Source organism: Sceloporus occidentalis, unplaced genomic scaffold, assembly GCF_023333645.1.
Source record: "Sceloporus occidentalis isolate IW3139 unplaced genomic scaffold, rSceOcc1.0.p SCAF_8, whole genome shotgun sequence".
NCBI lineage: Eukaryota > Metazoa > Chordata > Lepidosauria > Squamata > Phrynosomatidae > Sceloporus > Sceloporus occidentalis.
Window position 1 is genome coordinate 29,629,185 of NW_028316988.1, and position 27,761 is coordinate 29,656,945.

At 46.6% G+C, this 27,761-nt stretch overlaps 2 protein-coding genes across 6 annotated transcripts in view; one reads left to right on the forward strand and one right to left on the reverse strand.

Moving 5' to 3' along the window:
• Positions 1 to 1,326: 1,326 nt before the first annotated feature.
• Positions 1,327 to 27,665, forward strand: LOC149308483 (required for excision 1-B domain-containing protein-like). Of its 3 annotated transcripts, XR_016282154.1 has the most exons (6): positions 1,327 to 1,414; positions 5,960 to 6,042; positions 11,989 to 12,193; positions 13,875 to 13,963; positions 14,965 to 15,094; positions 26,960 to 27,665. XR_016282154.1 is itself a non-coding variant. In XM_089535828.1 (5 exons), the coding sequence occupies exons 1-5, from the start codon at positions 1,397 to 1,399 to the stop codon at positions 15,035 to 15,037; spliced, it is 468 nt and encodes a 155-aa protein (XP_089391954.1). In that variant the 5' UTR covers positions 1,327 to 1,396; the 3' UTR covers positions 15,038 to 15,551. The 3 variants fall into 3 exon arrangements, 2 of the variants coding, with proteins under 2 accessions (XP_089391954.1, XP_089391955.1); XM_089535828.1 differs by lacking the exon at positions 26,960 to 27,665 and having other exon boundaries at positions 14,965 to 15,551; XM_089535829.1 differs by lacking the exons at positions 14,965 to 15,094; positions 26,960 to 27,665 and adding an exon at positions 14,062 to 14,956.
• CRLF1 (cytokine receptor like factor 1) overlaps positions 19,403 to 27,761 on the reverse strand; it is a 43,439-nt gene continuing 35,080 nt past the window's right edge. The window contains exons 5-8 of one of the 3 annotated variants that reach the window (XM_089535826.1): positions 24,413 to 24,570; positions 23,690 to 23,858; positions 22,363 to 22,551; positions 19,403 to 20,015 (exon numbers count right to left, since the gene is read on the reverse strand). In XM_089535826.1, the coding sequence (XP_089391952.1) occupies positions 19,999 to 20,015; positions 22,363 to 22,551; positions 23,690 to 23,858; positions 24,413 to 24,570 (533 nt within the window). In that variant the 3' untranslated portion in view covers positions 19,403 to 19,998. Of the gene's footprint in view, positions 20,016 to 22,362; positions 22,552 to 23,033; positions 23,127 to 23,689; positions 23,859 to 24,412; positions 24,571 to 27,761 lie in introns of those variants that run through there. The other 2 variants (XM_089535825.1, XM_089535827.1) reach the window with 2 other exon arrangements.

Consider the following 27,761-nt stretch of genomic DNA (forward strand, 5'->3'; position numbering starts at 1 on the left):
CCACTGTCGAACAGCTCTTACTGTTGGGAAGTTCCCCCTAATGTTGAGCTGGAATCTCTTTTCCGCTAGTTGCGACCCATTGCTCTGTCTCTTAGCCTCCGGAGCAGCAGAAAACAAGTTTGCTCCATCCTCAATATGACATCCCTTCAACTACTTAAACAGGGCTCTCATATCACCTCTTCACCTTCTCTTCCCATTCTAGAGATAACCAGCTCCCAAAGTTGCTCTTCCTAATGTTTAAGTAGAATCTCTTTTCCTGTAGTTTGAATCCATTGTTCTGTGTCCTATTCTCTGAAGCAGCAGAAAACAAGCTTGCTCCATCCTCAAGAAGACATCCCTTCAAATGTTTAAACAGGTCTGTCATACCATTCCTTAACCTTCTCTTCTCCAGGCTAAACATCCCCAGCTCCCTAAATTTCTCCTCATAAGGCTCTTATGGTTTTCAGACCTTTCACCATTTTGGTTTCCTGCCTCCGGACACAGTTCCAGCTTCTCAACATCCTTTCTGAACTGTGGTGCTAAGAACTGGACACAATATTCCAAGTGGATCCTGACCAGAGCAGAATAGAGTGGCACTATTACTTCCCTTGATCTAGACACTTTACTTCTATTGATGCAGCCTAGAATCGCATTGGCCTTGTTAGCTGCCGCATCACACTCGCAACAAATGTTAGAATGCCTGTGTAGCTGCATTGGCTGTAATAATCTCAATATACTTTTTGAATTGTGGTGCCCAGATCCACACTGGAGAAATAACCTGGTTTGGCACCGCTTTAACTCTTTTTCTGGCTCAAGGCTATGGAATTCTGGGAGTTGGAGTTTGTTGTGGGCCCAGAGCGGAGCAAAGCTCCGCTCTGGGCCCACAACAAACTCCAGCTCCCAGAATTCCATAGCCTTGAGCCAAGACAGTTAAAGCAGTGCCAAACCAGGTTATTTCTCCAGTGTGGATGCAGCCTTAGCTGCCTCCTGTTGCATTCTGGGCTTTGTAGTCCAGCGAGGCCTAAGAGCTTAGGCTGAATATTCCAAAAGCCCCTCACTGAACTACAAATCCCAGAATGCAACAGGAAGCAGCCTGAGCAGTAAAAGTGGGATTAAGAGTGTATTGTGTGAGAGGAAGACAAAGGAAGGCAGTTCGTGGCCGCCTCAGGAGGGATAATTCCTCTTATGGAAACACTGGTTTCCACTCAAGGCGTTGGTTGCGCCTCAGGAAAGGATAGGCCTCAAACTTTGGTCACCGCCCTCCGCCTTTTTCAATGGTTTATCCCAACTTCCGGTCGTCATTGGGGCCGCTCTAGGCGTTTGCGTCTCCATGGCCCGGAAGTCCCGCCCTTTTTGAAGCAGAGGGCGACGGAAGACTGAGGGAAGCGGCGCAACGAGAGCAGAGGATCCAGCCCTCATGTCGCAGTCTGTAAATGTACGCGGACACGTGTTACGTGTGAATGCGGCTTTATCTCTGTCAGGCTAAAGCAGTGGGTCCCCCAAACAGCCCTTTTAAGGGTTTTGGGCTTCATCTCCCAGAACCCCAGGCTATTGGCCAACATGGCTGAGGCTTCTGGGAGCTGAAGTCCAAAATTCTCTTAAAGGGGCACAGTTTGGGGAGCACTGGGCTAAGCCCATAGGGAATCATTGGGAATATTTGCCCATAGGGAAACATTGGAGACATTAGGAAATACTTGCCCATAGGGAAATATAGGAGAACACTTGCCCATAGGGAATCATTGGGGAATACTGTCCCATAAGGAACCATTGGGGAATACTGGCCCATAGGGAATCATTGGGGAATACTGGCCCATAGGGAGTCATTGGGGAATACTGGCCCATAGGGAGTCATTGGGGAATACTGGCCCATAGGGAGTCATTGGGGAATACTGGCCCATAGGGAGTCATTGGGGAATACTGGCCCATAGGGAGTCATTGGGGAATACTGGCCCATAGGGAGTCATTGGGGAACATTGCCCTATGTTTGCCTATGGGCAAGTGTGGTTTCCCTATGGACAAGTGCTGCCCAGTGCAAAGTGTCAAACTAGTTCCCCTTTGTTCTCAGGAAAGATAGAGTTGGAAACTGGACGATTTCATCAACAATCTGTAAGCTGCTCCAAGAGCCTTTGTGGCAGAAAAGCGGGATATAAATACATTGTATGAGTGAATGAAGGGGCCTCAGAGGCCATCTAGTCCAGTCTCTGCTCAGTTCATTCTCCCCTTTACAGTTATGTCCAGGGGAAGGTGACCAAAATGGTGAAGAGCCTGGCAACCATGAAGCCCTATGAGGAAAGACTCAGGGAGCTGGGGATGTTTAGCCTGGAGAAGAGAAGGTTAAGAGGTGAAAGGATAGCTCTGTTTAAATATTTGAAGGGATGTCATATTGAGGAGGGAGCAAGCTTGTTTTCTGCAGCTCCAGAGATTAGAACATGACTCCTATTCCTTGATCACACTAGCAATGCAACAATGCTAAGAAATGGCTTCTATATAAATAATTTTTGTTTGGAGGTAGGCAGAGTGAAAAGAGAGAGAAATGATTTGATAGCATTCTTGTGCCAGCACTATACTGGTCCATTCCTCTATGAGAAAACTGGACACTTTGTAGTGATTGAATTGCAACTCCCATGAGGGAGCTTTCCTGAACTGGTGGGAGATGCAGTCCAAAGGGTGCTCAGCAATGGCTCCTCTTCATCCTGAAGAGAAGTGACCATTGGGGTGCCACAGGGTTCTGTCCTGGGCCCAGGGCTATTCAACATCTGACTTTATGACCTTCATGGATTAGATAGCTGGGCCAAAACTAACAAAATGAATTTCAACACGGAGAAATGTAGGCAGAAAAAAAATATAGCATGGGGGACACCTGGCTTGACAGCAATACATGTGAAAGATCCGAGTAAACAACTAGTTGAACATGAGTCAACAGTGTGATGCGGCAGCTAAAAAGGCCAATGTGATTCTAGGCTGCGCTAATAGAAGTATAGTGTCCAGATTGAGAGAAGTAATAGTGCCACTATTCTGCTCTGGTCAAGCCTCAGTTGGAATACAGGGTCCAGTTCTGGGTACCACAATTCAAAAAGGATGTTCAGAAGCTGGAGATAAGAGACCGAAACTGTGAAGGGTCTGGAAACCATGTCCTATTAGGAGAGACTTAGGGAACTGGGCATGTTTAGCCTGGAGAAGAATAGGTTAAGAGGTGATATGACAGCCCTGTTTAGGTATTTGAAGGACTGTCATGTTGAGGATGGAGCAAGCTTGTTTTCTGCTGCTCCAGAGAATAGGACCCAGAGCAATGGAGTTAAGCTACAGGGAAAGAGATTCCACTTAAACTTTAGGAAGAGCAATTTAGGGAGCTGGGTATGTTTAGCCTGGGGAAGAGAAGGCTAAGGGGCAATATGATAGCCTTGTTTAAATATTTGAAGGGATGTCATATTGAGGATTGCCTTAAGGTTGTCATAAGTCGGAAATGACTTGAAGGCACATGACAACAGCAGCAAGCCTTGTCCGAGAAAACCCACACATTGACACGCTACGTGAAGGCACATAACAGCAAAATTATGTGTGGTGTGTGTTATGGGCTGCAGTGAAAGCAGCCACCTTCACTCGGATGTGCAGACTCCAGCAGACGGTTTCGAATCCCAGGCCCACGGACCAGGCCTGGGGACCACATGGAGATCATCAGGTTTAATGGGGTGAAATATATATTGGGAAACCGCCCCTGCAATGTTCCCCACACTCCTGGAAAAGGTTTAGCCCAGATTACAGGAGAGTCTCAGCCACACACACACACTCACAACCAGCTCCTCTCAGTTCCTGCTTTGGAACACAACCGAGGTGTGTGCCAGAATTGTTTGCGCATTTTGGAAAAGGTCCCGTCTGTTGCAGGGTCAGGGGGTCGCTGCACTGATGGAGGGAAGGCTCTCCTTCACACGGAGGTAGAGAGCGGGGCCGGGACATTGGGGCCTTGTTTGCCAAGGTGGCTGTTTTGCTTTGGCACAAAACCAGTTTGTGGCTTTGGCAACGTCTTTGCCGAGGTGCCCCATTAAAAGATGCAGCTGTTCCATATATGTGTGTTTGTGTGTGCGTCGTTTACATGAAACGGACCGTGGTTCATATGCCACAGCACTGCCAGGGTTGGGGGGGGGGATTGTGAGCCAAAGCCCCCTCGTGATGAACATTTTCTTATGGAGTGTGAGAGAAATGGGATTTTGGCCAAGACCCAAAGTTGAGGGGAGGCAAGCCAAACCGGACGCTCCTCATTCCAAGCCCAGTGCTGGGGGCTTGTGTGTGTGCATGTTTTTTGTGGAGACATGGAATTGTGGAATTGGCAACCGTCAGCGGCACGGGGAGCGGACCCGAAAAACCCATCAAAATTTAACACAAACACACTTGCACGCAGGCCTGGAAGCAAAGAGACAAGCCTGGCCTCGGTACTGTTCTTGATGGTTGAGCCGTTGCCGGGAACATTTCCAAATTGCTGGTTTTGTTGTGTGTGGTTTTCTTTTTTCGTTTTTTGGGGGGTGATGGTGGTAGTGATCGGATAAAGACTTCACTGGAGCAAAGAACAGTCCAATTTGGAAGAACCGCTTTCAGTTCCCAGAATAATGAAAGAAAGAAGCAGAAGAACAATAAGTGTGGAAATGGATCCCAAAAATGTAAAGTACAGTGTTGCATGTTTCCAATGGGCCAAGTCAAAAAGACAGTGTGTTTTGCGGTGGATCTCCCTTCCTCCATGGAATGGAGTCGGTCTCTTTTTCCAGAAAACCATTCAAGGGTAAATATAGCTAGGCACATGTGTAACTGTGGAAGTGGGGGCAATATGTACTTTAGAAAGGCGGTATATACATAAAATTTATTATTATTATATGGAAAAGTTCCTTTTTGTGGACCACAGCTTCCAGAATTCAGAATTTCCCTCCCTAAACTGCAGTTCCCAGGATTTCAAAGAATGCTACCATGACAGTTAAAGTGGAATCATAGTGTGAATAGGACCCAAACGTTTGGACTATAGCCTCGGTTGCAGCCTATGAAATCCTGGGATTTGTAGTTTGGTGAGGCAGTAGAGCTTTCTAGCTGAGAATTCCAAGTTTCTCTCCCTAAACTCTTAATATTTTATGATTCTTTGGTTCTGACTGCCTTGGCTGCATCCTGTGGAATCCTGGGATTTGTAGTTGGATGAGGCACTAGAGCACTATGGCTGAGAATTCAAAATGTCACTCTTTAAACTGCAAGTTCTGGCACTGTGGTTCAACTTCATGGTAACATCCTATGGAATCCTGGGATTTGCAGTTTTAGGGAGGAAAATTCTGAATTCTCAGCCAGACAGCTCCAGTGCCTCACTAAACTTTGGCCCAGTACAGACAGGCCAAAATAAAGCTGCTTCGGGTCACTTTGGAACTATGCTATTTAAGTGATGCATGCATCCTAACAGTCTGCAAGCTGTGCCAAAGCCACGTTCTAGTCCTAAGGACTGGAGCGTGGCTTTGGTGTGGCTTCCAGACTGTTAGGACGCGTGCATCACTTAAACAGCATAGCTCCAAAGTGACCTGAAGCAGCTTTATTTTGGCCTGTCTGTATGGGCCCTACAAATCTCAAGATTCCATAGGGCACAACCAGGGTATTTAGAACCATAAAATCTTAAGAGTTGTAAGGGCAATCTAGTTCAACTCCCTGCCATGCAGGAACACACCGCAGAAGCACTTCTGAAAGATGCCCATCCAACTTCGGTTCAAAGACCTCCAAAGAAGGAGAGTCAGTCACCCTCTGTAAGTCCTTCCTAATATTTAGGTGGAATCTTGTAATTTAGATCCATTCTTGTAATTTTGGATCAATTGGTTTGTGTTCTAGTCTCTGGAGCAGCAGAAAACAAGCTGACTCCATATTCTACATACAGAATCATGACACAATATAATCTATAGCCTGGAAGGGTCCTTAGTTGCTCACCTTTACTAATCTTTTTCCAATTTTCTTCCCTTGTTTTTAGCTGGAAGAGGACATGCAGGCCCTGGTGCGTCATTTCTATGCCTTGCAAAGGGAGCGTGTGGAAGCTTATCACCTTTTCGAAGAGTGAGTTTCTGTGGATTTATTTTATCACTGACAATCCCTCTCCTTTTTTGTGGGCTTTTCAGGCTATGTGGCCATGTTCTAAGAAGAGTTTGTTCCTGATGTTTTGCCAGCATCTGTGGCTGGCATCTTCAGCTTATCAAATTTGCAGATGACACCAAATTAGGAGTAGTAGCTAATACCCCAGAGGATAGGATCAAAATTCAAAATGACCTGAATAGACTGGAAAGCTGGGCCAAAACTAACAAAATGAACTACAGCAGGGAGTAATGTAAGATACTGCATTTAGGCAGGGAAAAATATGAAATGCATAGATATAGGATGGGGACACCTGGCTTGACAACAGTACATGTGAAAGGGATCTAGGAGTCCTAATAGACCACAAGTTGAATGTTAGTCAACAGTGTAATACGGCAGCTAAAAAGGTGAATGCAATTCTAGGCTGCATCAATAGAAGTATAGTGTCTAGATCAAGGAAAGTAATAGTGCCACTCTATTCTGTTTTGGTCAGGCCTCACCTGGAATACTGTATCCAGTTCTGGGGCACCACAGTTCAAGAAGGATATTGATAAGCAGGAGTGCATCCAGAGGAGTGTGACTAAAATGGTCAAGGGTCTGGAAACCATGCCCTGTGTGGAGAGACTTACAGAGATGGGTATGTTTAGCCTGAAGAAGAGAAGATTGAGAGGTGATATGAAAGCCCTGTTCAAGTATTTGAAGGGTGTCACACTGAAGATGGAGCAAGCTTGTTTTCTGCTGCTCCAGACAATAGGACATGAAACAGTGGATGGAAGCTACAGGAAAAGAGATTCCAGCTCAACATTAGGAACGTCCTGACAGTAAGAGCTGTTTGATAGTGGGACACACTCCCTCAGAGAGTAGTGGAGTCTCCTTTGGAGGTTTTTAAGCAGATGCTGGATGGCCATCTCTGGGGGGTGTTTTGATTATGAGTTCCTGCGTGGCACAGGGTTGGACTGCATGGCTCTTGAGGTCTCTTCCAACTCTATGATTCTATGATCATGGCAGGCCTTAGCGCAGACATTGGAAACTACTCAGGTCTGTCTCCCCTACACATAAACCCACTTACAAAGACATATAAGTCCCCTACTGCATTCCAGCTTAAATTTGCTCTTAATGAAGAACAACAATAGCAACCAAAACCAAAACAGTGGTGTTTGTTGCTTTTCCCCCTGGCTACGCTCTGCAGATGGTGGGACTGAGCCCGCTTGGTTGGCCATTTCTGGCATCCCACCTGTCCCACCCAACCCACTTTCTTCCCCTTCTGCTTTGTCCAACTGAGCAAGAGGCCCAGCTGAAGGCTTCTCTCTCCTCCAACTTTCTCTACCCCACCCAGGCCTTTTTTCCTTGGGTGCCTGATGAACTCCAGATGAGAGAGGGAGAGGGAGAGAATGAAAAAAGAAGGAAGTGCACAACTCCAGACACCTGTCTTCTATTTGTAGCGCAAACGCTGGAGTGTGTGTGTGTGTGTGTGTGTGTGTGTGGAATAATTTACTTCTGTGGATTGAGCATCAGAATGCTCGACCCCAGGCAGTTCCCCTCGACTCCCACTGAAGGAAGGCCTTTGGCGCTCCAGGGGACTAGTGGTGCCCCCCTCTTCCAAGGATGCCTCAGTGCCTCCAGGAACACAGGACCGTTGCTAATTCAGTAATGTGTTTCCAAAAGCCCAGGCCTGGAAAAAATCCTCTCTGAGGTCATGCCAAGAGAGAAAAAGAGACCTTTCTCTCCTTTACCTGGATAATGAGACCCCTTCATAGGGGTCTGCGTCTGTCAAGGGCTGAGCCCGACAGCTGGTCTTTGCAGCTGAATTCGTCATGGTCTTTGTTGTGTTCCTTCAACTTATTTCTGACCTATGGCAACCATAAAGCAAATATATTGCAGGGTTTTGGCTACACTTCTTCAGAGGAGGTATGCTGAGACCTGTTCCTGTTCATAGACTAGCACAGGTAAAAAAATTAAAAGGATACAGTGTAAAAGAAGGCAAAAGCAAATTAAAAATAGGCAAAACAGTATTTAAAATATCCTTTTAAAATCCAGTGTGACAGGGCAGAACTGATGCCAGCCTACCGCGGATGTCATTGCCTGACGGATTTTAACCGCAGCTGCACAGAATCTGGCAACATTATATGTTATATCAGGGTTGGTGTCCGAAAGCAACAAAGAAGTATAGAATTGGCTCGAGTGCCCTTCATGTTTATACGACAGAGTTGAAATAAGGTTGAGGCAGATGTCCCTGTAGTATGAGCACTGGAGTAATACATGGTCTGTTGTCTCTATTTGGCCAGTCACAGGGGCATAATCTAGTATGCTGAGAGAGTGGAATTTAATCAGGTTCACCTCAGTGAGTTTCCAAGACTGATCCTGGAATCAAATCACTATACCATGCAGACTCCTTACGCATACCTAACAATAGCGTGTAGTGTTGAACCTTATACAGGCTTCAAACCACAAATCAGGTCTCAAACTCCAAACTATGCATGCTACCAACCTTCATACTACAGTCTTCATCATTCAACTTAGCACTGATTTACAGCAACCCTGTCCTAGGGTTTTCTTGGCCAGATCTCTTCAGAAGCGTTTGCCTTCCTCTAAGGCTGAGAGAAAGCAATTTGCCTAAGGTTATCCAGTGGACTTCTGAGCAGGGATTCAAACCCAGCTCACCTGGTCCAACACTCAACCCAGTGCACTATAATAATAATAATAATAATAATAATAATATGTTTTATTTATATACCGCTATTCCGCGATGATCATAGCGGTGTACAGTAAAATCATAATACAATAAAAAACACAGTTAAAGGAGGGAGAAGTCTCATCCTTCAGGCAGTCCAAGATGTTGCTGGTCTGCCTGATGGCTCCCTCTGAGGCCGAGATGACAGTTGAGGAGGGAGGGGCCTCTTCCTTCAGGCAGTCCAAGATGTTGCTGGTCTGCCTGATGGCTCCCTCTGAGGCCGAGATGACAGTTGAGGAGGGAGGGGCCTCTTCCTTCAGGCAGTCCAAGATGTTGCTGGTCTGCCTGATGGCTCCCTCTGAGGCCGAGATGACAGTTGAGGAGGGAGGGGCCTCTTCCTTCAGGCAGTCCAAGATGTTGCTGGTCTGCCTGATGGCTCCCTCTGAGGCCGAGATGACAGTTGAGGAGGGAGGGGCCTCTTCCTTCAGGCAGTCCAAGATGTTGCTGGTCTGCCTGATGGCTCCCTCTGAGGCCGAGATGACAGTTGAGGAGGGAGGGGCCTCTTCCTTCAGGCAGTCCAAGATGTTGCTGGTCTGCCTGATGGCTCCCTCTGAGGCCGAGATGACAGTTGAGGAGGGAGGGGCCTCTTCCTTCAGGCAGTCCAAGATGTTGCTGGGTCTGCCTGATGGCTCCCTCTGAGGCCGAGATGACAGTTGAGGAGGGAGAGGCCTCTTCCTTCAGGCAGTCCAAGATGTTGCTGGTCTGCCTGATGGCTCCCTCTGAGGCCGAGATGACAGTTGAGGAGGGAGGGGCCTCTTCCTTCAGGCAGTCCAAGATGTTGCTGGGTCTGCCTGATCGCTCCCTCTGAGGCCGAGATGACAGTTGAGGAGGGAGGGGCCTCTTCCTTCAGGCAGTCCAAGATGTTGCTGGTCTGCCTGATGGCTCCCTCTGAGGCCGAGATGACAGTTGAGGAGGGAGGGGCCTCTTCCTTCAGGCAGTCCAAGATGTTGCTGGTCTGCCTGATGGCTCCCTCTGAGGCCGAGATGACAGTTGAGGAGGGAGGGGCCTCTTCCTTCAGGCAGTCCAAGATGTTGCTGGGTCTGCCTGATGGCTCCCTCTGAGGCCGAGATGACAGTTGAGGAGGGAGGGGCCTCTTCCTTCAGGCAGTCCAAGATGTTGCTGGTCTGCCTGATGGCTCCCTCTGAGGCCGAGATGACAGTTGAGGAGGGAGAGGCCTCTTCCTTCAGGCAGTCCAAGATGTTGCTGGTCTGCCTGATGGCTCCCTCTGAGGCCGAGATGACAGTTGAGGAGGGAGGGGCCTCTTCCTTCAGGCAGTCCAAGATGTTGCTGGGTCTGCCTGATGGCTCCCTCTGAGGCCGAGATGACAGTTGAGGAGGGAGAGGCCTCTTCCTTCAGGCAGTCCAAGATGTTGCTGGTCTGCCTGATGGCTCCCTCTGAGACCGAGATGACAGTTGAGGAGGGAGGGGCCTCTTCCTTCAGGCAGTCCAAGATGTTGCTGGGTCTGCCTGATGGCTCCCTCTGAGGCCGAGATGACAGTTAAGGAGGGAGGGGCCTCTTCCTTCAGGCAGTCCAAGATGTTGCTGGGTCTGCCTGATGGCTCCCTCTGAGGCCGAGATGACAGTTGAGGAGGGAGAGGCCTCTTCCTTCAGGCAGTCCAAGATGTTGCTGGGTCTGCCTGATGGCTCCCTCTGAGGCCGAGATGACAGTTGAGGAGGGAGAGGCCTCTTCCTTCAGGCAGTCCAAGATGTTGCTGGGTCTGCCTGCTGGCTCCCTCTGAGGCCGAGATGACAGTTGAGGAGGGAGGGGCCTCTTCCTTCAGGCAGTCCAAGATGTTGCTGGGTCTGCCTGATGGCTCCCTCTGAGGCCAAGATGACAGTTGAGGAGGGAGGGGCCTCTTCCTTCAGGCAGTCCCTGATGTTGCTGTGTCTGCCTGATGGCTCCCTCTGAGGCCGAGATGACAGTTGAAGAGGGAGGGGCCTCTTCCTTCAGGCAGTCCCCGATGTTGCTGGGTCTGCCTGATGGCTCCCTCTGAGGCCGAGATGACAGTTGAGGAGGGAGGGGCCTCTTCCTTCAGGCAGTCCAAGATGTTGCTGGTCTGCCTGATGGCTCCCTCTGAGGCCCTGTGCAGATGACCTTAAAGGCCAGCTTGGGGGCAGAGTGGGGTGTGCCATCCACGTGATGCATGCCCCGACTATGCCCCTAGGTGGCATGACGCCATGTGCTGCTCCACACAGGACATGGCGTCACGGTGCTCCTCTGGCATGGTGCCGGACAATGCAGCACTGAAGGAACGCTGCTTTTTGCACCCTGCATGTGGTTGCCATGGCCCCGGAACTGTAAAAGGGATGGCTGCACAACCCCTAAGGCCAAATATTTTAAAAACCAAAAAACTAGAGATGCTATAATGAGTGAAGTTAAAAACAAAGGGAATCTTACATTCAGTAATGAATCTCTCTAGTTTTTGCAAGAATTAAGCCACTAGACTGTGCAGAATCATAAACCTTTCCACCTAATCACAGAGGGAAGCTAAACCTGTGTACAAATGGGGCTTCCCCACTAAACTCTTAATTGTAGCTGAAGGGCAACTTTGGGCTTTTTATACTTTGGATGAGGTTGCATTGTTCTTAAGGGGGAAAGGACTGGCAGAAGTAAAGTCTTTTAGAGAGAGAGAACAAAAAACTGGAAAGCACATATTTGCAGTAGACGAATGAAGGGAAACAAAGTCTCACCTGCTGTGTGATGGCTCAAAACGTTTAATTTTTTTTAAAGCCCTTTGAAAGAAACACAAGTTGTCGGACCATCAAGCAACATGTGGGATGGAGCCACTCAGAAACGGAGAGGATTCCATAATGGAATCTCTAGGGCTTTCCTGACAGTTTAACAACATCTGGAGGGTCGCCAGTTCCCTATTCCTTTCTAAAAGGTAAGGCACTGACATTTACACAGAATTCTCATTTTTGGACTCCAGGAGAACAGGCTTTGAATACCTGCTTGGTCATGGAAACCCACTTGGTTAAGTTACACTCTCAGCTTCAAAAGAAGGCAGTGGCTAATCTTTGGACAAGTCACTCTCACACTCAGAGAAAAGGAATAGTGGCAAACCTCCTCTGAATAATCTTTGCCAAGAAAACCCTAAAGTAGGGTTGCCCTAAGCTGGCACTGACTTGAAGGCATCTAACAACAACTCATTCCCCATTCCTTTTGAACCTGTTACCACTGCCATAACCCTATCCTTGCAGGGGCTTCCAAGCATATCTCAGAAGCGGACCAGATTATGACTTTCCCCGATATCGCCAGCTGGTACATGAGATCACATTGGCTTTCAGTGGCATGTCGCGGGAGATCTTGCAGATCAAGGAGCAACTAGAGGGATCCCATGGACACCCGGATCTTGCCCAGCACCTGGGACGTATCCAGGAGAAGGAGAAAGAGAAACTTCAGCTGGTGAGAGAAAGAGGAGGCCTGCATCTTTCTTGCCTTTGTTTATCCTTGGTTTATCCTTTCTTGCCTTGGAAAGGTGACAGCCTTTCAGTCTCATCTTTTCCCTCTCTGTGTATCTCTTTCTCCCCATTTTATCTGCACAACAGCCCTGTGAGATAGGACAGACTGATTTCCTGACCATACTATATTATTATACTGTAGTGCTATATTCTCTTTTAATTGCCATGACATCCTATGGAATTCTGGGTTTTGTAGTTTAGCAAGGCCCCAAAATTCTAAATACACATCTATAAATTGCAAATCTTAGGATTCTATAGGATGTTGCCATAGCAGCATTATAACATGTAGTGTGATAAGGATATAAGAGAAAAATCATGGATACAAGTTAAGGATGTCTCCGTGAATTTCTTGGCTTGGCAGGGAAACATAAAATCCTAAAGGCCTAGAGTTGAATGGGCCTCCTTGCCACTGAATCCAAGCTCCTGCTCAGTACAGGAACATCTTGTTATTTGAAATAATCGGTGTGTTCTAGTCAGGAGAAAACATGCTGTCTTTAAATATGTGAAAGGATGTGATTGAGAAGACAGAGCAAGCTTGAACCAGTCAATAGATTCACATTGCAAGAAAAGTGATTCCACCTAAATGTAAGGAAGACCTTGACTGGGAGAGCTGTTCACAATGGAATAGACAATCAAGAAAGGTAGTGAACTTTCCTTCTTTAGAGATCTTCAAACAGAGGTTGGATGGGTAACTCTCAGGATTGCTGTAGTTGTATATTCCTGCATGGCCCTGCATTAGTGGCTCTTGTGGTCCCTTCTAACTCTAATAATCTATGGTTCTGTCTCTTCAGATGTTTAAAGATGGCTATCATGTCACCTTTAATCTTCTTTTCTCCATGCTAAACATCCCCAGCTCCCCCAGTCACTCCTCAGGAGGCTTGGTTTCCAGACCTTTGACTGTCTTGGTTGCCCTTTTCTGGACCTGTCCCAGTTTGTCGATATCCTTCTTGAGCTGGAGACAGGTCTCCAAACAGAACAGAGTAGCCTACTCAATTGCATAGTTTATATGACTGCTTCTCTCCATTGGGACACTATACTGTTGATGCAGCCCAGAATTGTATTGGCTTTTTTGCCACTGTGTCAGACTACTGACTCATGTCTGGTTTGTAGACTCTTTCAACTGGTGGCTTTTAAACAGGTGAGCTGCAGAGATGGATTCCTGCACAGGCAATTATTTGGATGAGATGGACCTTGGAGTCCTTTCTATGATTCTACAAAAACTGAAGCACCCCTCTCCTTTTTTCTCCAGCGGTGTAGCTATGAGAATTGCCCCCTTTAAATGAGAATTATGTGCCCCAAATGAAATTGCAAAGCTAGAAATTTGGGAGTGAAGGAAAAATTAATGGGGGCAGAATTCTTATTTAGGAAGCGATGGCCTAACGCCTAACATCCCCCATGGCTACATCCCTGCCTGTAAGGTAGGCTGGGCCAATAGATAGTAACTAGCTTGGAATCACCTAGAAGTATTTTTGACCTCTGAACTGAGATTTGAAACTGAAGTCTCCTAGCCTGAAACTCCTATTGCACCGCACTGTATTCCTTCCTGGACTGGATGGTATTGTCCCTGAGATAGTGACTCTCCATCTTTCTTTTTCACACATATTTTTCCTTCTCTTCTTTTCCAGACTGCACAGATTCAACTTGCCAGGCAAAATGTTCAGGATCACCCTGAAGTGGAAGCACATGCTCAAGAGGTTCGGGAGCTGAAACACAAGTAGGTGAAGAGGCTGTGGTTTTATTTTGCTCATGGGTTAAAATTCATTGCCTACCTTTTCTCTGAACAAACCCGGTGTCTCTCCTTTTCTCTGCTAGTCTGCTAGCCAGCAAGTCCTGTCCCCTGCCAGGCAGAAATACAGAACTACAGCATCCTTGAAAGATGTCAATCCGATCTCTGTTTAAAGATCTCCAAAGAAGGAGATTCCACCACCCTCCGAGGGAGTGTGTCACACTGTTGAACAGCTCTTACTATCAGGGTACCTCACCAAACTACAAACCCCACGATTCCATCAGAAGGAGACATGGCAGTTAAAGCACTATAAAACTCCTACATGCATCAAGAAATTGATCTTGGCTGCCCTAGAAAGTGATACATACATAAACGTGTATTCACAAAATGCACCAACCTATACAGGGGGAGATGATGCATCATTTGGAACCCATGTTTTACCCCCAATGAAGGTGAATTCAAGCAAGGGATTTTAAGTTTTCAATAATTCCCTTTTGGCTGTATTTCCTACGATGTTTGGGCAGAAGGCCATTCTGGGAAGTTCTGTGGTGCTGTAACATTAGCAATGGAGAATTTCTTATGGATGCTGGCTTCATGTCTGCAAATTTTAGTCCTGTACACCACCTACCTTAACAGAACAGAGACTCCTTCATGGTTTAGGAATTTAGAAAGGGGTGCATACCAGTTTGAACCAAGTAATATTCACTGGTGCCCTCCTCTTGATTTCCCCTAGGAAAGAGGCTTCACAAGTGGTCTTCAAAGGCCCCCTTCCCTCCAGTCCCCCGCCATTCCAAGGGTTTGGTGTTGGTTCTTTTTACGCACTTGGCTTCTCCCTAGCCAGCCCCGCCGCTGGGGCTGTCTTGCACTTTTCTCTCTCCTAGCATTTCATAAACAAGGGTTGGGACTGCGCATGGGAAGTGGGGCAGGGCGAGGGCGGCTAATTGGCTCCAGATGCAGTTTTATTTATCGTTTCCATCCGGCTCACGCAGGCTAATTCAAACCATTGAGGCAATCAGCAAAACGCTCCAGGATTTCAAGTACGATTCCGAAGAAACCGGTTGACTGGACGTCCCGTGGGGGGAAAAGGTTTGAAGGAAGATGGAGATTTGCAAGTGGGGGGTAAGGCAGTTTGTGGGGTGGGGATGAGAGCGGCGAGGTTTGATTCTCCCCTTGCCCCATCCTTGCTTCTTTTCCTCTTGCCTTGGCCCTGCCATGCACACAGGCCAGATGCCAAGGTGACGGGCCCTGACTACCTGGCTATAGGCCCACCAAAGAGACAGACAGCCCCCACCCCATGAGACAATTCCAGTAAAAGGTTTCTCCCCACCAGGTCTAGCTTGTGGGTTAGAAGCAGTAATGAGAGAAATAGTTTCCTTTTTCCCCATTCTGGAATATAGATTGTTTCCCTTATCCAGAATTCTGGAATACTCCAAAAGCCATAACATTTTTCACTGAGACGGCGACACATTTGCCTTTGGATGGTTCAATGTACACAAACATTGTTTCATGCACAAAATTCTTTAAATTGTATAAAATAAAATTGCCTCCAGGCTTCAGGGGGCATATGGAACATAAATGAGTTTCGTGTTTAGACCTGGGTCCCATCTCCATGATATCTTATTATGCAAATATTCTAAAATCCCCCAAAAAACTGAAACCCAAAACACTTCTGGCCCCAGGCATTTTGGATAAGGGAGACTGAACCTGAAAAATGATTTCCTTCGTTTTTCTGCAATAACTAAGAATGTGTCCTTTACAAGTTTCATTCTTTGCTACAGTGGTCATACAAGATGTTTTCCTTTACACCCCTAAGCTCAAATCTATGTGAGCATTATATACATCAGCCGGGCAGTGGATGTGTAAAGACTCAACTTGGAATTACTATATTTCATGCACTAGACCATGGGTTGGCAACCTGCGGCCCGCGGGCCACATCCGGCCCCCGGAGGCGCCAGAACCGGCCCCCGCTCGCTCCTGCCGCCGATTGCGCTGCCGATTGCCGCCGCTCCGGCCGCCATTTTGTTTTTTAAAATGGCAGCGCCCATCTAGGAGGCCCGGTGTGCTCCCTGGAGCCCTGTTGGAGGGCTCCAGGGCCGTGCCAGGCCTCTGAATGGGCGACGCCCTCCTCCCTCCTCCTCCTTTGCCCTCCACCCTCCTGGCCCCGCCCTTTGCCCTTCAGGCTCCGCTCTCCTGGCTCTCTCCTCCTCCCTTCTCTCTCTGCCCTCCTGGCCCTGCCCTTCACCTTCTGGCTCCGCTCTCCTGGCTCTCCTGGCTCTGCCCTCAGCCCTCCCCCCATGGAAGAGCGGGGAGGGGGGAAGGAGGAGGAGGAGGCACAGAACGAAAGAGAAAGAAAGAAAGAAAGAAAGAAAGAAAGAAAGAAAGAAAGAGTCAGAGCCACTACCACGCAAGAGAAGAGGTTGGTTCATTGGGGGAGGGGGGTTATCGGAAGCTAAACCTACTACCTGTGCCTTTGTGGTTTGGGACACAGTGTGCATGCATTTTCCCCTGTTCTGTGGCCTTCAGGTAGCTTCCACGTGCTAACAAATATTGTTATTCTTATGCTTACATCCCTTGGTATTCCCTTTGCAAAATCCCTCCACATGGGCTGGCTGTTTGGGTTGAGACATTGTGCATGCATTTGATCTGGATTTCCTGCATGGCAGGGGGTTGGACTGGATGGCCCTTGCAGTCTCTTCCAACTCTATGCTTTCCCTTTGCTTTCTGACTTTCAGGTAGCTTGCATGCTGCAAATATTGTTATTCTTATGCTTACATCCCTTGGTATTCTCTTTGCAAAATCCCTCCACATGGGCTGGCTGTTTGGGTTGAGACATTGTGCATGCATTTGATCTGGATTTCCTGCATGGCAGGGGGTTGGACTGGATGGCCCTTGCAGTCTCTTCCAACTCTATGCTTTCCCTCTGCTTTCTGACTTTCAGGTAGCTTGCATGTAGGGTTGCCATTTCACGGTGGTGGGCGGGACTTTCCCATCCCCTGGGGGGCGTGCCCGGTCCCGTCCCGCCCCCGCCCCCGGGTGGCTGCCCAACTCTGAGCTCCCAGGGCTGCTGCCTGCCTTCTATAGAGTGCTGCCTGTGAAGCATGCCTGGAGCAGCAGCAGGAGGACTGAAACCAGCAGGGGCGGGGTCTGCTGCACTGCCCTGCCTCTATTGGCCAGCCCTCTGCTTCCTTATTTGGGCAACATCCAAGCAGGGAGGAATTTACACTCAGGCAAGCTGCTTCCCCCTTTCTCTTTCCCCTCCTTCTCTCCTTCTTGTTACTCCGTTTTTTTTCTTCTCCTCCTCTTCCCCTCCTCTTCCTCCTCTCCTTTTTCTTCCTTTCTTCCCCCCTCCACATCTTCTTTTTCTCTTTCTTCCTCTCTCTAAGCCCCCCTCCTCTTCTTCTCAGGGGTCCAGGGCTTCTCAAGGCTTTGCCCCCATTAGAAAAGAAAAAAGGCTTTGGATCTGTCCCATAAATCCCTCCTAAGTTGAGACATACCTGGGAAAAAGAGGGGGCGAGGGGTTTGGGGGGGTTGGAGGGGGCAAGGAAAAGGAGGAAGGGGGGAATTGCTAAGAAGGCTTGGGAGTGGGAAATGTAGTTTGCAGTGGCACAAGGGACTGCCTGTGATCTTGCAAATGCTATGCCTGCTTGGGAGTGGGAAATGTAGTTTGCAGTGGCACAAGGGACTGCCTGTGATTTTGCAAATGCTATGGCTGCTTAGGAGTGGGAAATGTAGTTTTCAGTGGCACAAGGGACTGCCTGTGATTTTGCAAATTCTATGCCTGGTTGGGAGTGGGAAATGTAGTTTTCAGTGGCACAAGGGACTGCCTGTGATCTTGCAAATGCTATGCCTGCTTGGAAGTGCGAAATGTAGATGTTTATCACACTATGCTCTTAAAGAGGTACTATTCCAGTGTGACTCTTCTAGCTGCCTCCTGTTGCATGCTGGGATTGGCAGTTTTAAGGAGGGGTATTTAGAATTCTCAGGCAGAGAAGTTCAGCTCCTTAAAACTGCCAATCCCAGCATGCAACAGGAGGCTGCTAGAGGAGTCACACCGGAATAGTACCTCTTTAAGAGCATAGTGTGATAAACATCGTAGTTTGCAGTGGCACAAGGGACTGCCTGTGATCTTGCAAATGCTATGCCTGCTTGGGAGTGGGAAATGTTCTTGTAGAATTGGGGGGGGGGGTGTTTGGCCAGAAAGAGAAGTACATTTCAGCCTTCTGTCTAGGAATAATGCCAAAATGTACTCCATTTTGAGCATGCCTAAGAAACATGCATTTATATTAACATTTTTAAAAAAATTATCAATTTTTTCATGTGTCCTCCATTTTTTTTTAAAAAAATGTGTCCTACATTTGAAAATGTGGCCCTACATTTGTCCTACATTTGTCCCAGTTTGGAGGTCCTGCCTTATGGCAACCCTACTTGCATGCTGCAAATATTGTTATTCTTATGCTTACATCCCTTGGTATTCTCTTTGCAAAATCCCTCCACATGGGCTGGCTGTTTGGGTTGAGACATTGTGCACACATTTGATCTGGATTTCCTGCATGGCAGGGGGTTGGACTGGATGGCCCTTGCAGTCTCTTCCAACTCTATGCTTTCCCTCTGCTTTCTGACTTTCAGGTAGCTTGCATGCTGGAAATATTGTTGTTCTTATGCTTATATCCCTTGGTATTCTCTTTGCAAAATCCCTCCACATGGGCTGGCTTGCTCCTTTCTGGATTGAGACAGTGTGCATGCATTTGATCTGGATTTCCTAATTTTTATTTAACTTTACTTGTTCTTGTTCTTCATTTTGAATATTGTATATGTTCCCATTTTGTTTTTTACTTCATATAATGTTTGCAGTGTGTGTAGGAATTATTCATTTTTATTTATTTATTTATTTATTTAAAAATTATTTAATTATTAATTTTTGGGCTTTGGCCGAAGGATGGGACCGAGGAGGAGAGGCCAGGCACATGCCTACTTCTCCTTGCGGGACATCGATGGAAGCTCCGCCCCGACATGTGGCTCCGCCCCCAGAGGGAGGAAGCTCCGCCCCAGCATGCGGCTCCACCCCCAGAGGGTGGAAGCTCCACCCCTGGTGTGCGGCTCCGCCCCCAGAGGGTGGAAGCTCCACCCCCCAGCTTCGGCCCCCCAGTTGTCTGAGGGACAGCAACCCGGCCCCCGGCTCAAAAAGGTTGCCTACCCCTGCACTAGACTGCCATATACCTCTGAAGTGCAGGGGATAACAATAAATGAATGGATACACACACATGCATTGCATTGCAAAACTGAATTTCAGCTGACCTTTTTTAAAAATACTGAACCATTGCCAAATTTCAATGGTAAATTATGATGGGATGGAAGCAGTAGGGGCTACCAAGATCAGTAGATGTGTGAATGCTGCCCACACGTTATATGAAAGATTCAGACAAGCAATAACAGGAATTGTAATTTTATTTTTAAAATAACATGTGCACATACAAGATTATTGTAAAGCTTCAGGACCCATTTGGCCCTTTCCTTCTCCCCTCCCCAAATTGTGGGGTGCACATTGATAACCACGGTTCTCACATCTGCTTCCGCTTTGCAATGGGACATGGTCTCCAACCTTTGATGGAAAATGTGAGCAGGGGGATCTATATACACTTGGTAGAAGCTGAAACATCTTGTGGCTTGCACATATATCAATACTTTTAAATGTATGTGTATGTATGAGCAAAAAGATGGTAAGCTGTCTACGGCTGTTGTCCTAGGACTCCAGAAGGAAATGAGAGCAAAGATTTATCTGATAACAGAAGAGGTGGGAATGTTGGTGGTGGACAGACTCCATGTCGATTTGTAGATAGTGAAATGGAAGTGATATGACGGCCATGGCTGTGTCACACAAGGCTCCTAGGGTCATCACATTCTCCTAGGTCCATCACCATCTTTGCAGCTGATTTACTTGCTTCCTCAGCCTGTCCAAACCAGCCCACAGCGACTGCATTGGCTTTTGGGAAACTCTTCATTCCACCTTCAAAACTTGCTAAGATTTATTGCCGGATAGGACCTGGAGAAGATTTAAATTGGGTTGCATTTAGGGTTTCCAGTACAAGATCGCCCCTGAGGTTTATGAGCCAAAACCTGAAATTCAGAGATGGCCTCTGGTCATGCTATCAAGTGTTGTGCATTAAATACCAACAATCATTCACAGCTTGCAATTCAGACAACACAGAACCAATTTTCCTGTTTGGAAATAAAGACTTAGCTAAATTCTCAGCTGTTCTCAGATGAAGATGAAATGAGGGGATTATCCATTCTCTTATTTAGGGATATGGGTTAAGGAACAGTTTATCTAGACTACTTCTAGCCAGAGAAGAGTAGAGGGTGACACCTGGTCCACAATGAGTGGTAGGGAAACAGATGATCAACTAAGTAATTACATAGATCCAGTCTTTGCAAGTTGCAGCAACAAATTAACTCTTGCAAACTGTATCAAGATTTCCTTTTGGTTGCAGCAGAGCCTCCCAAAAGTGGAGAATAAACCCTAATGGAGGCTTACAATGGTAGGCCCGACTTCATCTTGTGTAGTTTTTTAGGCCTGCCAGACCAGAGCTTATAGTTTTTGCTTTTTGACTAACAGCTTCCAGAGTCCCCCAGCTAGCATGGCCAGCATGAAGCTGGCTGTACATCTCAGAAACCTACCATCTTAAAAAAGTAACTTTTCCAAGGCCTGAAGCAAATGAGGATACAGCCTCAGGACCATAGTGACTCACTGGGTTCAAGCCAGTAAACTCAGGTCTTTGTGTTGTGAGCTCAAGGCCTGGCATTTGTTACGATTATAAGAGGAGCCTTGTTGCCCTGGTACTGAGTCAGTTACAGCGGCACTGACATTTCCTTCTTAAATGTGAAAATAATCCTAATCCACTGCCTAAATGGGACCACGCTTAGGTTGTAGTTGAATTGCAGCACAGTTGGAACTTTTCCCTCAAACTATGCAAAGCCAGCAACATATAAAGCTGGCCACGAGCAGTTGTTTCTTATAACATGAATTTAATCCAAGTCAGGATTGAACTGCAGATGTTCAGAATGCTCCATCAGAACATGTGCAACAAGGAATGTGAAACAAGAACAACTCTGAGAATACATCGATTGCCTGTTGCACATTTCAACAGAAATTTTAGGCAGTCCATGAACTGGGGAAATGGGGAACAATAAGGAGCCTTTAATAAATCCACAAGACACAGAAACCATTTAATCAAACAACCAAAAATATAATTGAAGAAGCTAAAGATTTCACTGGCCTCTCCCACTTCTAGATTCTATGATAATTCAGACTCTGAATTCAAACACTTTAGGGCCCTACTTCATGGTCTCCAGCTTGGCTTCAACCACGATTCATTGACTCCTTCCTGCCACAATTGTAAAATCTTAAAGAAGTTGGAAGGGTTGGAAAACCCATAAGGGTCTTCTAGGCCACGTCCCCTGCAATGCAGGAATAGATGAGAACTCCCGAAAGATGACCATCCAACGTCTGTTTAAAGACCTCCAAAGGAGAGTCCACCACTCTTTAAGGTAACCTATTCCAATGACAAACAGCTCTAACAGTCACTTAAATCTTTCTAATGTTTATAGATAATATCTTTTCTTGTCATTTGAATCAATTGGTTTATGTTCTAGAAAAAAAGCTCATATTGGTCACCCTTCTCTTAATACCTTCCAACCTGTCAATATCTTGCTTGAACTGTGGTGCCCAGAACTGGACAGAGGATTCCAGGCGAGGTCTGACCAAAGCAGAATAAAGGACCACTACTAGTTCCTTCAGTCAGGACACACTACTCCTGTCGAAGCAGTCCAGAATTGCATTGGTTTTGTTAGTTGCTACATCACACTGTTGTGGTCTACTAAGGTGGTGGACTCTTTTACTTAGGGTAGATCCAGGAGAACTTGGACAGTGGATTCTTGCACATTGAGGGGATTGGAATAAGCCCCACACTCCCTTCTAACTATGATTTTTTTCCCCCTCCTTGACATGACATTCCTTCATCTCTATAAAAATGGTTATCGTGTCCCCTCTCAGTCTTCAAGCTAAACATAGCTAGCTCCCTAAGTTGTTCCTTTTCTCTTTTTAGAAATGGGCTCAACTTTGCAAATTCCCATTATAGGTCCTCATCAATTCCTGTTAGAATAGCCAGTTAAATGCAAGTCAGTATTTAATACAGCCTGAATGAGAAAAATGGAGGTTCCCTTTCAGTTTACAAGCAACAACCAAGAAATAACAAAGTCTTGTTTGTTCACTGGAGCTATGTGGTCTCCTGGAAATACTAAGCATCTGGGTGGCTCCTATTTACAAACCTGGACTAACCACTAGCACCCTCCCTTGGCCCTTTCAATGAGGAGAACTTGGAAGTCCTTACCTACCTGATTCCGTGTTTTGTGAGATTTCTGCAGTGAAACCCGCCACTGGTCATACATTTTGATGCTCAGGTTGGCACAATGATAAGAGCTCCCGTGTTTGCGCATCCACCCAAAGAACTGCTTGAGTTCCCGGCGGAGAGTATTGTTGTGTTCCCCGCTTTTGGGCTCACAGACACCCTGTGTCCGTCCTAAAAGAGAAAGAAAAGGATGGTAGAGGAGTGTCAAGAGAATATTGTCCTACAAGATTCATGTACAAAACCAGCACACCCTCCTATATTTCGCAGATGAAAACTGGAGCCCATGTGGCCAAGTAACATCAAAGTGTGGTCAAGATGGCAAAAGTCATTAAGGAGAAAGAACTGCAGCAATTTGCTTTTGCCTGAGCCTACTGGGAAGTGCAAGATTCTGCCTATTCCTCTCCTCTCTCTGTTGCTGAATTGACTGAATGCAAACTACTTTTGTACTTTGAGCTGAGTTTGCAGCAACTGAAGTAAGTTGAGGACAAAGGGGGAAGGAGGGAGAAGCAGAAGGAAACAGGGATATTTTAAAAGCAGCTGAAAAAGTGGGACGGTAGAGAATTAATAAAGACTTCCCCTACAAAATCAGGACAATCCAAAAGCATGGTTTGAAAATCGGCTGTCAGGAGTAAAACACAATGGGTTGTCATTACCTTTACATCTTGCTCACTAGACTGGCGCTTCATATAGACCGGCAACTGTCACCCAGAGGACTTTTTCATCTGCTGCTCCTACACTGGAATGACCTGCCGGGAGAGATTTGACAGCTAAATATGCTGTCTGAATTTAAAACGTATTTAAAGACCTATCTCTTCCAGCAGGCCTTCCCAGTCCATTTTAAACTATGTCACCCAGTATGGGGAGGCGGGGATTCTGGAGAGGGGGTATTTTGGGGTTGGGGCCAAAAGGCACCCCCCACCTTGCTGCCACAGCGCATATAACTTTGCCACAGCACTGAGATGGGGGTGCACTTGGTCCTTGCAGCAGCCCCCTCAGCCTTCTGGTCCCACCCTTCTTGGCTTTCCGACTCCCACATGCCCATGGCCGCGAGAGACCTGGAACATAGTTGTCCGTTCTTCCTGGAGTGTACTACCCCACCAGGTAACACCCCTTTAGGGTGTCACCTAGTGCGGTTCGCACCACTGCACCCCTCTAGTGACACCACTGTATGTGTAGTTACACAATATGGACTGCAAAAGAGACATCTAGTCTAGCCAACCTTTTTTTAAAGGTTTTCAAAATGTCACAACGTTCCTTGCAAAACAGGTGAAAAATGCAGGGGGAGAAACCCAGAATTTAGTTTACTCACCACTCCGAGGTGTGGAAGCTGCTGTCGGGTTGCTCCAGCTGCTCCAGATGCCAGCTTTTTTGGAACCATAGATGCCAAACGGATTGCAACGGACTTGGACAAAGTACACAGTTCCAGGCCTCAGGCCAGCCAGCCGGCATGAGGTTTGGTTGCTCACATTGTCTACAACCTGAGGAGGAGAGGAAGCAGGACTATAGCAAAGCCTTTGACTGCATAGATCGCAAAAAGCTATGGAATGCTTTTAAAGACATGGGAGTGCCATTACATTTGGTTGTACTGATGAGAAATCTGTACTTACTAGTGGAAAACATCACAGACTTGGAACAGTTTTGAAGTTTTGAATAAGTTCCTTCAAAATCTGCAGTTTTAAAAATTTTTCACACATTGGGAAGAAAATGCCTTAAATTACTGATCGTTTGTTTTGAGAACAAAATTAGCCAATAAAATAAAATAAAAATACATCCCTCTTCTAGTCACTTTGGAAACACCTCCACTGAAGTCAGGATTGCTTACGTCTGACTGCAGAGGGCTAAATTTGAAGGAAAGGACGATCACTGAGTTTTAATGAAAGCTCCTTAACTAAGCTGAGCTTAGAACTAAGAAAGAAGGGGTCCAAAATTGCAAATTAAAAATAAAAAAGGAGCGGGGAATGTAAAAACAGAGAAAAACCAGAATGAGATGTTCAAGTGCTTAACACTTGCACAGTAAGAAAAAGTGGTTCACCTTCCACTCTGTACTGTCTTCAACTCGGTACTGGATCTGATATTTGGCTTGGAATAGGAAGTCTTTGAGGGCTGGAGGGGCACTCCACCGGACGCTCAGCTGGTCCTCCAGGTCTCCAACGCGGCTCACGTGGACATCGGACGGAGGGTCGGTTGTGACTGTAGGACAAGCAGAAGAAGCCGAATATTTTTAAAACGTTATTCTTTATACACCAGTATTAAAAATAAGCTCAGCATTGGCTTAGGAAATGCTAATTTTCTCAGAGAATATTCAGCAAAGGAAGCCTCTCGTTTGTTTTCTAAGAGATCAGGACCAGTGTGAGGATTGCTAGCTTCCCCAGCATTCGGGAAAAGAAACCCCTCCTTTCTTTTCTGAGTGTTCAGAATTAGCTTGGAAACAGCTAGCTCTCATCTGTTTTCTAAGAGCTCAAAGTAGAACCTATTACCTGTTTTCTAGGAGCTCAAAATTGCTAATTTTCTAAGTGAGTGTTTCAGGAAAGCAAACTCATCTCTTTTCGGAGAGCTCAGAACTGGCTTGGAAATTGCTCAGCGAGCATTCGGAAAAGGAAACTCATCTCTAATCTGAAAACTGAATTGTCTTGCCAGTTTTTTCAGTTAGCAGCATGGTTCTGAATGTTGGAGTCAGACTCTGGGAAATCAAGGTCTGAATCTTGGCTCAGCCACTGGAAACCGTGTATCGTCACCTTGCCTCCTTTGTCAGGTTGGCGGCAGTGGCGATGATGGAAGGAGAAATGTGTCCTGTTCCCACCTTTCCTCCCTTAGAAGTGGAGACACCCCTCTCCATCCGGCACCTCTTGCATCATTGCCACTGCTGCTGCCCTGGGCCAGCCTCACCTTGCCTCATTTGTCTCTGTGCTTCTCTCTTGGCACCTGGGACCAGCTTGGTATCTGGTGTCACCTGTTGCGACCTGCACCCCCTGCTCTCACTAGTGATTCCCTGTTCCCCGACTGATGGAAAGATATGGCTTCATTTTGTTGCTTCCAGTGATGGCTAGCTAAAAAGGAGGTCACAGAAAGTCAGTAAATCAACAAGATATGCTTCAGGCTGTCTCTTTTTGTAGACGAGAGTCTTTGGTCTTATCGCCATCATCCTTGAAATGTTTTTCTCCTGCCACAGTTTGGAGAATTAACTGGAGTTCCGCTGTGATCTTGGCCGAGGGATTGCACATAACAACATTAAAAGGAGAAAACTGGAGCGGATCTTCCTTCCCTTATAAGGGAAAGATCCTCTTCCTACCAACATGGGACCAATAAATCCCTTTCTCTCTGTCCTAAGGGGCCCGGCCTTTCCCTGCTTTGCCATTACCTCTTGGCCCCCACGTGCGAGATCTGACCTCGGCAGGAGGCCAGGCTGAAAGGGAAAGGGTTAAGAAGGAGCAGATGTCTGAGAGGAGGAAAGAAAAAGAAAAAGAAAAGTGAAACAACAGACCTGGAGAAATATCCTAATTAGATTAAGAGCAATTCCACTCACTTATGAGCCATTTCCTGCTTGCTCTCTCTTCCTTTCTCTCCCAGATCTCTAGGATGCAAACAGACATCCCAGTTTCTCCTGCTTCTCAAGTCAGACTTTTCAGGCTGGTTTGGCATGTGAAATCATCTGGTCCCCCATGTATGTGATGTCACAGAATCTGACTGTCACATCACATATGTGTGATGTGGGGAGGGACCATCACACCTAACCAACATTTGCATTCCCTCCAACAATCCTGAAAAAAGGTTATGGCCAGGCTTTTTTCAGCTGCTTTTAAAATGTCAGGTATCTCTCTCGTCCTCTTACCCCTTTGTCCTCAGCATCCTTCCATTGCTGCAAATTGAGCTCAGATTGCAAAGTAGTTTGCATTCAGTTAACCCAGCAAAAAGAGGAGAGCGGGATCTTGCCTTTCCCTAGAGGCTCAGGCGAAAGCAACCTGCAGCAACTTGCCTTTGCTTGTCTTTACCCATGCATCAGTCATGTTTGCCAAGTTGACCACACACTGTGCTTAGCCACATGCGCCCTGGTTTTCATCTGTGAAATGTCAGAGGGTACGCATTTGAGGTCTTCAGCTCCAGCGGCTAATGTCAAAATGACAGGGTGGTTGAATTGCGTGTTCTGAATCTCTTTTCCTGCTCAGTTTATGTATGTTTGTGTGTGTGTCTCACACATATTCGTTTTTGTAAGACCTTAGCATACCTCGCTAATATGGCATGATAGGTTCCAGATAACCACCCTAAAGCAAATATCACCTTAAAGCGAATTGCAGCCTTTCTTCCTCTCACCGGTGCTTAAAAACATATTTGCACTATCCTTTATTAAGGGCATGATAGTGCTAAGACTAAAAAAAGATGCAAAAGTAAAAATAATAAAGAAAAATTGTCAGAATATGACACTGAGACATGAAGTGCGCAAATACCATCAACTGACTTAAGTGCAGATAATAAAATAGTGCTGTAATGTACAATTCAAAATTGCCATATTAGCAAAGTGAATTTAAAGTGAAGCACCTTAAAGCGAGATATGCCTGTACCTTTCTTTGCAATTTTTCAAAAGTGCCTTTCATCACAAGGAAGAGAATTCCAAGTTTCCTCTAACACACATTGAGAAAAGCCCAAAGTTTCACAATGATGGCCGTGAAGAAGAGCCACCTCTGGCTGCATTTATATCCCACCCAGACCATCTTAACTGCCAACAGAAGTAGCAGTGGGTCAAAATGTAGGTAATGTCATCACTTTTCTTCTCCTGTATGATTTTTAACAGTGGGGCTTTGAAAGCTTGCATGATGTATTTTGTGATATCATTGTTTTGTAGATTTTGTTGCATTTTGCTGCCTGGTCAACATGGCTATCCATGAAAAGATGCCTACCTGCAACTCTGGTTTTCCAAGTGGTCATCTTTGAACTCACACAACCTGTCTGCCTTCTTCATACCGTTCCTTTCTCCAGGTCTCCCAATGGTGGATCGGGGACTGGGTTTTTGGTGCATGGCTTATATAAACGCAGCATCATTGCACAATAGAGGTCAATGACTTTGTGCAATGTACAATGTCCAACCACAATCTGCAACCTCAATCTGAAATCTGTAACCACAAATTGCAACTGCAATCTGCAATCCACGATTAAACTTTTCAATCAATCCCCATTGCTGTATGTACACCTCAGCTTCTGCCATTGCCAGCAGAATACAGTGGACCCTCTATATCCATTTGGGATGTGTTCTGGACCACCACCACCCCACCTGCAGACAGCAAAAAATGTGGGACCTTAAGTCCTGTTCTTTTGAATGGGCAGGCACTCCCAATTGCGCCGCCGTGTTCATGCACGCCCATTCAAAAAGCCGGGGCTTGCCATCAGTG

What these genes read in the sequence shown, in the direction of transcription:
- LOC149308483 (XM_089535828.1), top strand. An exon ending in GCTTATCACCTTTTCGAAGA is followed by an intron (nt 6,043 to 11,988) that starts GTGAGTTTCTGT and finishes CTATCCTTGCAG; the next exon opens with GGGCTTCCAAGCATATCTCA. An exon ending in GTTCGGGAGCTGAAACACAA is followed by an intron (nt 13,964 to 14,964) that starts GTAGGTGAAGAG and finishes CGGCTCACGCAG; the next exon opens with GCTAATTCAAACCATTGAGG.